This window comes from Brachionichthys hirsutus, chromosome 7, assembly GCF_040956055.1.
Source record: "Brachionichthys hirsutus isolate HB-005 chromosome 7, CSIRO-AGI_Bhir_v1, whole genome shotgun sequence".
NCBI classification, from domain to species: Eukaryota; Metazoa; Chordata; class Actinopteri; order Lophiiformes; family Brachionichthyidae; genus Brachionichthys; species Brachionichthys hirsutus.
The window spans coordinates 1,009,746-1,023,449 of NC_090903.1; the positions used below are offsets into that span (position 1 = coordinate 1,009,746).

Below are 13,704 nucleotides of genomic sequence, written 5' to 3' on the forward strand. Positions count from 1 at the left end.
TCAGCCGTGGACAGCTTGCTGTCTTCAGTTCTTTCCTTAGATTCACCCCTCTGCTCTGCTCTGCTAGGAGGCTAACTTCTCTCCGTGCTGCCATGCTTTTTGTCTCTAGCCTTCTTTTCCATGGCGGTCCCTGCTCATTCCAGCTGCTCATCTTGCAGCCAAGTGTGTCCAGCATTATTGATGCTGCAGCTTATATCAGGTGGCTGGTCTCAGTGATGTTCGAGGTAAAGATACTTAGCAGTGCTGTGTTTACATCCTCCAGTAGAGTTTCTGTTTGTACTTTTCTACTTAGCCTTGGCAAGCAGGAAGTAGCGGATTTCTTTCTCAGGTCAGCTGATCTCCCTATCTTCTCTGTTCTTGGGGTTTGGTCCACAATCTCGATCACCATATTAAAAGGAAAATAAATGACTTTTGCCACATCATTATTCAAAGTAACACTGATGCTGCTGTGTCCCCCGCCGTCAGTTCTAAAGCCATAGACTGGGTGGTGTCTTGCTGCTACTGTTCAGTATGGCGTGGCTTTATTGTGGCACGATTACAACAATGAGGCAACAAGGAATCGCGCTGGTGACTCCAATGTAAGCCACAAATAGAACAAAGTTCTAAAAAATTTATTTCCTTGAACCGCCAAGACTCAGAATATTGTTTAAACATTCTGCTTTTCAATTTCCTTAGACGGAAAAAAATATAATGCTTACATGGCGTTTTCTGAGTGCTAACCTTTAAGGCGCATTGAGGTGTGGAAAGATGAATATTTAGCTGGCGATTGCAGGAGGGGAAACGAGCACTCGTCTCCAGTGTTTGTGTGTTTATGTGTAAATCAGCCTCTAAAATCAGGACGCCTGCTCTGCAGCGAGACGGAGCCCTGGGACATGAGCCATGATGTAACAGAGGCAGAAGCAAGATCTGGCCATATGGGGGAGCCGGACCCCCCCCCCCCCCCCCCCCACACACACACAGTAAATGCTGCTGGAAAAGCAAAGCGTGTGAAAACGAGACCGCGCCAGCATGGAGCTCTTCACACTGCATTATCAAATATTCACTCATTGATCATACGTAATTGGTGCAAAGACAATATGTGGCAGAAAACGTCCTACAAATATTTTATATTTTTTAAACATTATTAATTTTAAAACAAAATATTTGCATTAAATGTGAAGGGGTGTCCTTTTTCTTTCTTTACCATGCTACAACTTCTGTTAAAAAACGCAATCGAGTAGGTTTGTCAGTACATCTGATCGGTAGCATGTCTTTCTTTCGGATTACCATGTTTTATGACATGAATGTCTTTGAATAATGTGATGTTTAATTGAATAGCTTTCCTGCGTGTTTTGTGTTAGAGCGAGCGCTCTCTCTGTGTTAGAGCGAAGACGTGGAACAAAGACAAAGTACGGTTATCTGCAAAATATGCCGCTAAACCGTAGCCAAAGGAAGCAGTACCACAAATTAGTCTCACCACCTGAAATGCCATCCGCTAGTGTTGTGCAAGCCAGGAAGGACTCGTTCATTACTGGAGAATCACTTCACTGCGCAGCACGTGCGGCTGGGGACTACGGTCTCGGACACCTGGACCGTCAGCGCCGGACCCCCCCAGGGCTGTGTACTTTACCCCTGGCTTTTCTTTCTGTACACCAACTGCTGCACCTCCAGCCATCAGCCGGTTAAACTCATTAAATTTGCCCCCCATCTCCATTGTGGACTATTTCCGCTTCCTGTGCCCCACCATCACCCAGAACCTCAAGTGGGAGCCGACCATCAATTCAATTCAATTCAGTTCAGTTTTATTTCTATAGCGCCAGATCACAACAGAAAGTCGTCTCAAGGCACTTTACACTTTATCTTACACATGATTTCTGGGATTGCCCTAAAATTAAAATATTATGGGGAAAACCTAAAGAAGATGATTGAAAGTATTTTTAGAATAGATCTCGCATTGGATCTCCTTGTGTTTGTTCTGGACATTTATCCTAGATGGTGGCAAGAAAAATAATCACATTCAATTGGCTTCAGCCCTGCCCCCCCCCACCCCCCCAACTGTCGCCCGATGGGTATACAAAAACTACAATATTTGTATTTAACCAGGTAAGTCAATCAAGAATGAACTCTCTTTTTCATAAAGACCTGTACCCAAGTTGCGTGCTTTTGGTGGTGGGAGGGGGCCGGAGAACCCGGAGAGAACCCACGCAGACACGGGGAGAACATGCAAACTCCTCACAGAAAAGCACTAAGTCAGATTTGAACCTGCAACCTCCTTGCTGTGAGGCAACGGTGCTTACCACAGCGCCACCGTGCAAATATATTTACTCGATGGAATCCTGACATGGCAAAACAACTACAATTTAAAAAGGAGATTTTCTCCAGAAGATGTGGAAATGTGTATTTGCTGGGTCCGTTTAATTGTTCCCTCACCATGCTTATACCTTCCTTGTGTAGAACCAGACATCTTGAATTTTAGCCAATCTTTGTCTTTTGTTTGTTGTCATGTGAATAAAATAAAGTTAAAAAACAAACATCAGAGGACTACATATACAGTTTAGTGATGTTGTTTGTAGACCATCGAGTGAGTCGATCACGATTAAGATACGTGGTGAATATCTCTCCGTCTTTCTCCGCTTTCCTTTTCCCTCAGGTTGTTCGGGAGCTCTGAGCCCAGCGCAGAAGTGAAAGAAGGAGAGATTCTGCCCCCGACCATTCAGAGACTGATGAAAGGATACAACAAGTACCTGAGGCCGTTCTTTGACAGTAAGGATCCGGCAGACACTCGTCACCGAGGGCAGGCGTTTGTGCCTGCATGTACTTTCTGACGAATATATGCTGATGTGTATACAGTATTTGAATATTTGAGCATGATAAGAAATGAAATAAAATGGTGCATTGCATATTTATTTAATGCAACAACTCTTTGTAAAAACCTCACAAACCATTTCAGGGATGTCTTTTCTGGGGTGGGGGGGGGGGGGGGGGGGGTTGTGTATCTGTCTAACTTTGACCAGGAATACAGAAGGTATGAAAAGAGCAATGAACATGGGCTAGGGTTGGACATGTATTAAATCTACTACTACTACTACTACTACTGTACTTTCTTCTTGTCCCGTGAGGGGTCGCCACAGCAAATCAACGTTCTCCACTTCACCCTGTCCTTTGCATCGTCCTCCCCAACACCAGCCACTCTCATGTCCTCCCTCACTACGTCCATGTATCTTCTCCTGGGTCGTCCTCTAGTCCTGTCCTTTGCATCGTCCTCCCCAACACCAGCACTCTCATGTCCTCCCTCACTACGTCCATGTATCTTCTCCTGGGTCGTCCTCTAGTCCTGTCCTTTGCATCGTCCTCCCCAACACCAGCCACTCTCATGTCCTCCCTCACTACGTCCACGTATCTTCTCCTGGGTCGTCCTCTAGTCCTGTCCTTTGCATCGTCCTCCCCAACACCAGCCACTCTCATGTCCTCCCTCACTACGTCCATGTGTCTTCTCCTGGGTCGTCCTCTAGTCCTGTTCCCTGGCAGTTCCGTCCTCAGCATCCTTCTACCAATATAGTCCCTGTCTCTCCTCTGGACATGTCCAAACCACCAAAGTCTGGTCTCTCTGACCTTGTCTCCAAAACGTCTAACCTTCACTGTCCCTCTTATTGTCTCATTTCTAATCCTGTCCAACCTGGACACTCCCAAGGAGAACCTCAGCATCTTCATCTCCTCCACTTCTAGCTCCGCCTCCTGTCTTTTCCTCAGAGACACTGTCTCTAAGCCGTCCATCATGGCTGTCCTCACCACTGTCTTGTCGACCTTTCCCTTCATCCTCGCTGACACTCTTTACACTCTTTTACATTCCACCTCACTGGACCGCTTACATCAAAAGTCTGGAGTCCAGCCGTGTTTTGTTGGCCTCAGCAGCACTTCCCAGTCCTCCCAGCTTTGCCAGTCTCAAAGGAGTTGTTAACTACCCGGACAGCATTGTGTGGGGCAACACCAGCCTCTCCTCGTCGTGTCTTCCATTACCCTAGTGGGGTTTCACCCGATGTCCTCATCACACTTCTCTGAGCCAACCCAATAGTTCAATCGGAATTGTTCCTGCTTCTTACCCAAAGTCCATGACTGAGTCCAGCCAGGCGATTGCAGCCTGCCGTGGGAAACGCTGCCTCCTGCTGCTACTCTATCAGGCGTGTGTGTTTGGGTGTGTGTGGGTACTACCCCAGACGAGGTGCTCAGTGCCTCTCAGTAGCCAACGTTTTGCCACTCCACAGCTCTGAATCAGCCCGTCCTGCAGAACAGTGACATTAGCATCTGCTGCAATGCAACTCATTGATTTGTACTTTTTAAAACATCTTGCAGAACATATTTGTGGAAATGTACACGGTTTGTGAGTATGTGCATGACGCCAGTGCATGTTTACGTGTGCTCGTGTAGGAGACCAGGCGGGCTGTGTAGTATGGATCGATGTGTCCATCGGAAGACAGGCGTTTAGCGTGTGACTGAGCGCTGCAGCAGCGTCTCGGTACGATGCCTCTCCAGCTCCACCACTGGCTTTGATTACTTGTTGTTATTGGAGTGTGACATTTGAATATGCTTTTCCAGTTTACAGTTACTCGAAGTTTGGCTTGTATTGGTGATGGTAAAGTGTTTGGTTTGCAATGTGTAGTTGAACCACATTTATGTTCGCTTGCATTTTTCTACTGTACAAGTTTCAGAATTTCATTTTTTTTTAATCAAAGAAATCATTCAAGACCTACGGGCAATTTAGTGCAACCAATTCAGCTAATTAGCATGTTCTCGTGGTGGGAGGAAGCCTGAGAACCTGGAGAGAACCCACGCAGACCAGGCCGCAAGTGGGATTTGAACTTGTGACCTTCTTGCTGTGAGGCATAAATTATATAATTGTATTATTTATTTATTTATTTATTTTACTATTTTTATGATATTGTCGATTGATCCTCCAGGCTGGTTGTTAGATGACCTGACACTGGTTCACACTAAAAATCAAATCAATAAAATAATTTTCTTTGACAATCTTTATTAAAGGATTTTTTAGTGAGCCTTATGGTCCAAAAAATATGGTACTCAAATGCAGTCGGTGCATTGAAATGTGTGGCAAACATAATTCCATCTTTGGTGTGTTCTTTGTTTCCAGACGGGCCTGTTACCGTGGGAATGAGCTTGGACATTGCCAGTATAGACACCATCTCAGAAATTAACATGGTAAGACATAAACCTTACTTCCTCTAAATCACGATCTAATCTGCTGAACCTTATAACTAGCTATATCTAGCTTACACACTTTTTTAGCTTCATACAGTGTATATATGAACTCAGAATTACCAAGACATATTTAGGTCTGCTACAGACAATCTGGATGAGTGACCTCATGGTGACCTCATGGATCAGCTACAATGAGGAGCGCATTGTACCAACGCGCACCAGGGTGAGTTACGCTAACGACAAGCCCTGGTTCACGCCGAAGCTCAGCCAGATCAGACGTGAGAAAGAGGCAGCACGCAGGAGCGGAGACAGAGACAGCTACAAGGAGGTGAAGTACAGGTTTAGCAGGGAGCTGAAGAATGCTGAATCAGCCAAATCCCAAAGCCCCCCGAGCTCTGAACGACCTGCCGCTTGCTCATCTTAAATATGCACTACAGCCGACCCTTCTCATCCTGCACACGGACTCTTTGACCCTCTCCCCTCAGGCAGGAGGCTACGGTCTATCCGGACCAGAACCTCCCGCCACAAGAACAACTTCTTCCCCTCGGCTGAAAGACTCATGAACAATTAATTTTCTGTCCCGGACTCTAGAACATTTCATAACCGATAACTGCCACTGTTCTATTTGCACTGCGTGATTACGCTATTACGCTAGTTTTAATGGTGCTAATATTCATCTGTGTATCCACTCCTGATGCTGCTGTTTTGTGATGTGTTCTGTACTTGTGTTTTTTTGTATCTCAGTCATTACTGTTACATGTAGCACAACTTCACCGAGAAACATTCCTAGTCTGTGAACCCTCACTTTTGACTTGTATGTCTTTCTCTTATTGACATGCCTGTGAACATTCTCCAGCGGCTTTGTTGTGACCTTTGAGTCCCAAACCTGCAGGACTACACTGCAACTATATTCCTCCGTCAGCGATGGATGGACGAGCGCTTGATGTTTGAGGGCAACAAGAGCCTGAGCCTGGATGGACGGTTAGTGGAGCTGCTCTGGGTCCCTGATACCTTCATCGTCGACTCCAAGAAGTCTTTCCTCCACGACATCACCGTGGAGAACAGATTAATCCGCATCTTCCCCAATGGGACGGTCCTTTATGCCCTGAGGTGAGCTCACGCACATGCATGACAATGAAATGGTCATGGTGGTGTCACTACCTGTGTATTGGATTGGTGAATTTAGTGTGTGCTATGTGAATAAAAAGAGGTGCGGCCTATGAAAGCAGCGCAAATACACTGTTTTTCCAGAATGTTTCTGCTGTACGTGCCAAAGCTGAACATCTGACGAGTGTTTGCAAAGTGTGTAGCGCCAGCTTTATGGGTGATGAGCCCAGATATTGGGCTACTGACAGAAACATAGAATGGTGAGGGAGGACATGAGAGTGGCTGGTGTTGGGGAGGACGATGCAAAGAACAGGACTAGAGGACGACCCAGGAGAAGAGACATGGACGTAGTGAGGGAGGACATGAGAGTGGCTGGTGTTGGGGAGGACGATGCAAAGGACAGGGTGAAGTGGAGAACGTTGATTTGCTGCGGCAACCCCTCAGGGGACAAGAAGAAAGTACAGCAGTAGTCCTTCATGTTGACATTTTTTCTATCAATAAATTCCAAGGGCTTGTCTTTGAATCCAGGATATTTTGTCTGTATGTGCCGAAGCAGCTTTGAGGGCTTTGTTGCCTCATTTGCTCGTGTTATGTATGAAGTCATAGAAACACAGTTTATAGCCTGGGCAGGAGACGAGACAATAGTCAGCACTATCTTGATATTTTTCACTCTTGTGAACACGTCATTTCCTCGGTTCATGATGGGACACCCACATAGTTCAGCTCTGTAATCTGTACAAAACCTTGTACTGCCATCTGGTTTGGGTGCCAGTACACACGGAGAACTCCAGGCAGACTTTGATGGCTGAATAATACCATGTAGGCCACTGCTTTTTTTCTGGACTTAACCTCGATGCATCCTGTTTAATGGGGTGAGCACCGCCCACATCAACATCAAGCACAGCGACATGGGTTCTCTGGGAAAGCAGCTTTTATACCATCATAGAAACGCTGTCATTTGAACTTGTTGCCAAGGTTCCAAGTGAAATATTTTCATCTTCAGATGAAGATCAGTAGATCAGTAGCAGCCCAGGGCCAACAGTAGAGTTGGCCCTGGGCTGGTGGGACCTCGGGGGTCATTTTCGGGGTGCGGTGGCGGCTTGGGGTGGTCTGGGAGGCTTGTGCTGACATTCTTGGAACCGGATGACAGGGACTAATGCCATTTTTGATAAAGATTTCTTATACTGTGTGTCATTCACAAAGCTTTCCTTAGCATTATGGCTAGCAGTAGCCATGGGATGGTTTCAGCATGTTTATGTGGCATAGCCCTTTAGGCTTCCTCCAATCTGGAGGAGACACCATGCGATTGAGGTCATTCACCCTGGAATCAATCCGAGGTCCATTAAAATGAGCCTGCAGTGGGTTGGACTGCAAGGGACACAAAGCCAACCCTTTCTGTCCCGGTTGGACAGTTATTGATCTGGCCTGCTATCATACCAAGTTTTCACCTTCCCTTGTGCGCACACAAGATTTCCCTTGGCTAGTTCATAGGCCTTGTGTCGTCGCCCTTTAAAAGTCAACGCATAATCCAGCAGCTTTACAATATGGGCCCCAATCACCCCCCACCCCCACGTCGAATAATCTACCAATTTGTTTCAATCGAACAGCCACACAACAGAAATGTGAGAATTACCCATAATGACAAAAACTGAAGTATATAAGAACTTCACAACCAAACACATTCCAGAGTTGTAGCAGAAGTCCGAGGTGTACAGGGTGAGGAGAAGCGGGGCCAGCAACGTCCCCGTGCCTGCGTGGGTTCTCTCTGGGTTCTCCGGCTACCTCCCACCCACAACTTAGCTGTACTGGTCACTAAAATTGTCCGTTAGAGCGTGAGGGCTTCTCTGTCTGTCTTTGTGGCCCTGTGGTGGACTGGCTCTGGTTTAACCCGTGACCCAGATAAGCGGCTGAAGATGAATACAGTAGTCCCTCGATATAATGCGGTTCATCTTCCGCAACCTTTTTTAATGATTTTTTTTGCACTTGAATGCGCCTTGAAGCGGCGCAAGGACGGAGAGGCGCGGTCGGAGGAACTGAAATACGCGCGAGTTGCTATTAATCATTTCTCATGTGTTCAACCTCGTAGGTTGATCATTAAAATTAAATTCGTTATTTCTAAAAGCTATCATGTTTATTTGTTAAGCGTTTGTTTTATAGCGCTCTTATCCTCTGTGTAAAAAGAGGCTTTTATTTTGTAGGAGCATAAACGTCACGTCCCTTTTGGGTTTCGTTTCTTCCTGTTGATACATGTAGCCGCTGCCGTTCCGCTGTGCTAAGCTATCCAATAAAGCAGCATGAGAGGCTAAAGACAGCACGAGTAGAATATTTGTTCTTCTGCACTCCAAGCGGCTCTTTCCTCGACCTGCACGCCTTAACATTATTAACAGGAAAACGTTTACTGTACGTACTATATATTTATATTTCTCTAACAAATGTTTAGTTCTGAAAAGGTTTTGATCTTTGGTTTCATTCTATAATACTGAAACAATCTATTTAGATTAATGCCTGCCTGTTAAACGTGTATAAAGTGTGTGGTGAGGGGTTTTACAGCCTTAAAACATTTATGTACATGTATAATAATTGTAAAAAAATAAAGATGACTACATTGCGTTTTTTTCTTATTGCGGGTTATTTTTAGAACATAACCCACACAGAAAATGAGGGACTACTGTACTGCACCACTGTGGTGTCTGTACATTTGAAAGCAACTCCCAAACGATACACTTGACCAAAGGGTGTTTCAGAAAGTTGCATGCCGATATCTGCAAGTGCATTTGCTTCATTTGAAATAGCTGCTGAGTCTCATGGTTCATGTCTGTCCACCAAACCGTGGAAAGAGCCCATATTGTCCATTTGAAAGACTCATCCATGCTGATTTGTTTGTAGATCATTATCATTATTATTGTGCATATTTCTATTCATAGCCTTCAAACTGACTGGCATTATTCTATTTCACAGCAATGCTTTGTATCACGCTTGTGTTTTTAGGATAACCACAACTGTGGCTTGCAACATGGATCTGACCAAATATCCAATGGATAAGCAGACCTGCACATTGCAACTGGAAAGCTGTAAGAATTCTTCTTATTCAACTCGGCAGTCTGTTCTACGCAGCAGAGGCTTGGCTGATCGACAAGATGCCAAGTGATGATGATAAACTGGGTTCCTCATTCTGTCTGCCTGTCTTCATGGTATAGACTTCTGCGTGGGTCCCCTCTGGACAGGTTGGATGAAAAAATGTCATCAATCGCACTAAGAGACCAGTTAATCAATTCCATGATTGAGTTGACCAGAGCTCAGCAAGCAACGGGTCCAAGAAAAAGAAAGCAGACAGACGAGATAAGACAGAGAATGCAAGCAGGAACAGAGAGAGGGAAAAAAACGTCTGCTCGTGTCAAAGTCCGCTCACGGGACAAGACAAAAGTACAGTTGCTTCTGGAATCTTTAACAGAAACAAATGTTCTTCTCTTTCCCAGGGGGTTACAACATCAATGATGTCATGTTCTACTGGACAAGAGGAAATGAATCGGTCAGTGGTTTGGATACTCTACAACTGGCTCAGTACACGGTAGAGGACCACTACACATCTGTCTCAGAGGCTGTTTATGAAACTGGTAAATCCTAAAGTTTCGATTTCTGACTCGGACCAAATACTTTATACTATTATGCACGTTAAGTAGCTTTTGTCTCTTGTCTTAAAGGCAATTACCCAAAACTGGTCTTCCACTTTGAGCTGAAGAGGAGCATTCTGTACTTCATCCTAGAGACCTATGTCCCCTCCAGCCTGCTTGTTGTCCTCTCATGGGTTTCTTTTTGGATCGCCCTGTCCTCGGTTCCAGCACGTGTCTGTATAGGTAGAACGCGAGACTCATGTGTTATTATTGGTGTCGTGTACTGTTGTAAGATAAATATACCCTTCATCAGCCATCAGTCGTGTGTTTACCGATATAGACAAGAGAAATGTATTATTTTATGTTGAAAGTTAACAGCAGTGATTAAGGAACGAATCATTTTGAAAGCAGATGAACATTCTCTTGTGTGTTGGGTGTGGCATAGTAGATTTCTAGACAAATGCCTGGTGGTCAGGTAGAAACACATCATCCATTCTCATCCTCAATTTCAGGGCACCACAGGACTGTGTTTTGAACCCCCTGCTGCATTCCCACTAAACACACGACTGTGTTTCCAGTTTCAACTCCATCACCATCTTCAAGTGTCGTGTTGTTACAGTCGACTACTCGAAGTACCTCAAAGCCTTGCTCTGGGTGTTCCTTACCGTCATGCAGACACACTTTCTGACTATTCCCTCAAAAACTGAAGAACAAAGAACATTTGGAGCATAGCAACGGCAAGCATCATTGTCTGCTTAGAAATGATCCAGGATTACTTCCAGTACAATATTTCCATCATGCACCACGAATAAGACTGAAAGGCGCTGGCTATAATTCTAATTTAGTACATTATGTGGCCGTGTCTCCCAAAATTGAATGTATCCAAGTAGCTGGGATTGCATCACACAGCGTTGTTCCAGCCTCTGCCTCACACTTCTGCAAGCGACTTTCTTGTCTACAAGGAACAAAGCTACATCATCACATGATGAAATAAAAATGGAATATCTGAGACCTAATTGATATTTTAAATGCTTCGGATGACCTCACACCCTTTCTGTTAGGATAACAAAGCTGATAATGTATGGTTTGGTACATATAAAAATAAATGCCCGATTTACATAGGTGTGGACTCGAGTCATGAATTTGTTTACTCTAGATTTTAATTGACAAAATGTTAAAAGACTTGTAAATCGACTTAACAAATATGACTGGTGACTTAATTTGGACTTGAGCCCTTTGACTTGAAGATAATTGCTCCACCTAAACACAAATATGACAATGTATGTGAATAATGAACGCTCTCTCTCGCTCTGTTTGTGTATGATGTGTGTGAGCTGGAACAGCATCCAATCAAATTAGATCCACGTTGTTTTGATCCGACAGCAACCAATCACATTGCAGAAGACACACTCAGCGCAGCGAAGTAGACATGCTAACCAAAGCGCCAGTTTACAAAAATTATACCGAAGATAGTGTCGTTTGGGGACAACAATTATGAGGTGGTCAAGAAAAAACTAATTGCAGTGTGCAATACATGTGGGACGGAGAGACAACAAGTTCCAACTTCATTCGACATCTAAAGTTGCACAAAGAACGGTAGAATAATGCTCAGCTAACGTTAGCTTATCGGCTAAGCAGCTTTGCTAGCTGCGTAGTTAATCAGGCTGTAAACGTAACATTGCAAACACAATAATCTGTTTGAACTGGGTTCACTCCACGACTACTACTTTGATGGTCACCCGGAATAAGTTGACAAATTTGTCTGAAACCATCGTTGCAAACTGCCTCAGCAGCAAAGGTGACGTAACGTAACGTTCACGCTACTGCATGAATTTACCGAGTATGCGATCCTGATGGGGCGTTTTCAGCCCCAGGCTGATGGTCAGTGCATCCAGTATTAATACATGGCAGTGATGGCCACTATTGTTGCTTTATAAAATCAATAAACAATCATAAATGTCTTAACACAGTACACAATAAATGCATGTTAACACAATGTTAAGATTGATATATTAATGTGAATAATGACGAGTAGTTTAAAAAGTAATTAATGCGTGACTATCAGCGATTTTCTGACATTTGTTTAAAGGTTAGCATCTTACAGATTAGAAGAAAGGAAGAATATTCTTTCAGACTATGAGTTAAATGTTACTGGTGCTGTTTAAAAGTGCAATGTCGGCACTAGTTTTCTTGTAAAGTTCAATGACATACATTTGTCCCAGTCTCAAAATAGTTTCAGAGGAATCTCAATGGTTTCAGAGGAGGTAGTGCATTGAATAAATATTACGGTATACTTTGGGAAGTATTACCATTTTAATTGACCCGATTCTGTCATCAATGTCCAGGGGAAGTCTGTCCATATCCCTACTAATTTTCTTTGTAATATTTTAATTGTTAATAACAAAAAGACAAGTAAGACCCTTTGGTAGGAATACCTCCAAATATTGGCGCTTGACAAATTCCAGTTAAACTCATATTCCCTAAATAATTCTAGAGTAGTTGTAAAATCGAATAAATAGCTTGGGTTTTGTTAAGATTAAGAGAATATCCAGAAAGAGATCAAAACTTTTTAAGGCCATTCATAAACAAAGGCGCACTAAAACCTTGCTCCAGGAGTATTACCAATACATCATCAGCTTATAAACAAATGTTGTAATCTCAAAATATTGGTAAACACGCCATCACTTATAAATTTGATAGGACAATTCCTCAGAAGTTACTGATTGATTGAACAATCTGTAGTTGACTAGTGTGTTTTTTTGTGATAGGAGTAACAACAGTCCTGACCATGACCACCCTGATGATGGGGGCCCGCACTTCGCTGCCCAATGCCAATTGCTTCATTAAGGCCATAGACGTTTACTTGGGAATCTGCTTCAGCTTTATCTTTGGAGCACTCATTGAGTATGCTGTGGCCCACTTCTGCACCCTGACTCATGCGGATGCACACATGCTTATGGTGAGTCCTTCCTATGTAAAACTACACACACACGCTTGTACATGTGTATTGTGGACAGATTTATGTTTAAAGAACTCTTGTTCTGTGTTGGAAGTGTCATGATTTGTTTCTGTCCTTTCTTTCACCTCTACTTACTGAAGTATGGTCATCACTTCCATGACTTTGACAATGAAAACAATGGCATCGTCACCATCTCAAGTCATTCCAGCCAGGCCAAGAGACGCAAGGAGCTTGCTGCAACTCCCACACCGGTGCCAGCCTCCCTAGAGCTCACTGTGAGCCCATCAAGTCCCTCGGGTAGTGATCCTAAGCCTGAGGTGATACCTTCAAAACCCGCCAATTGGTGCCTCACTCTTCTGTCTACCATGCGCAAAGTGCTCCGCTCCATATATTGTTGTCATGTGGAGAACCCCCACCACATAGACAACTACTCCAGAGTCACCTTCCCTCTTTCTTTTATCATAGTTAACATGTTGTACTGGACATATTATTTGTACTTTTAGCATTTGCTTGAGTGCAGACTGTGACACAAAAGCTGTATTCAAGCAAGAAGCGTAGTTTAGCATATGTACGTAAAGTCGGTGTTCTTCCTAAGTTCATGTTTTGGTTGAGTGTGTAAATAGACCATACTCATATAGAGATGTTTTCTTTGTGGGAAAATGTATACCCTTCTAGGTATTAATTGATATGTACTTGAATTGAGCCATTGCAATTCAAATGCTGATTACCCTCTGATAATCTATCTTATTATTTAGAATAATCATTGATATTCACAGTTTTTATTTTTGGTACAATGACAGGAAGATGGGAAAATTGTGTATGGGAGAATTGGGA

General features: G+C 43.8%; 1 protein-coding gene across 1 annotated transcript; it reads left to right on the top strand.

Annotated features, from left to right (window-relative positions):
- Positions 1-543: 543 nt before the first annotated feature.
- Positions 544-13,373, top strand: LOC137895979 (gamma-aminobutyric acid receptor subunit pi). The gene is made up of 9 exons (XM_068741507.1): positions 544-578; positions 2,630-2,742; positions 5,126-5,193; positions 6,086-6,303; positions 9,289-9,371; positions 9,777-9,914; positions 10,002-10,154; positions 12,680-12,870; positions 13,011-13,373. The coding sequence occupies exons 1-9, from the start codon at positions 544-546 to the stop codon at positions 13,371-13,373; spliced, it is 1,362 nt and encodes a 453-aa protein (XP_068597608.1).
- Positions 13,374-13,704: the final 331 nt, after the last annotated feature.

Bases quoted from the DNA above. Each gene is read 5' to 3' on its own strand.
- LOC137895979 (XM_068741507.1), top strand. From the start codon at position 544: ATGAGGCAACAAGGAATCGCGCTGGTGACTCCAAT. The intron at 6,304-9,288 runs GTGAGCTCACGC...TTGTGTTTTTAG, and splicing joins ACGGTCCTTTATGCCCTGAG to GATAACCACAACTGTGGCTT. The intron at 10,155-12,679 runs GTAGAACGCGAG...TTTTTGTGATAG, and splicing joins TCCAGCACGTGTCTGTATAG to GAGTAACAACAGTCCTGACC.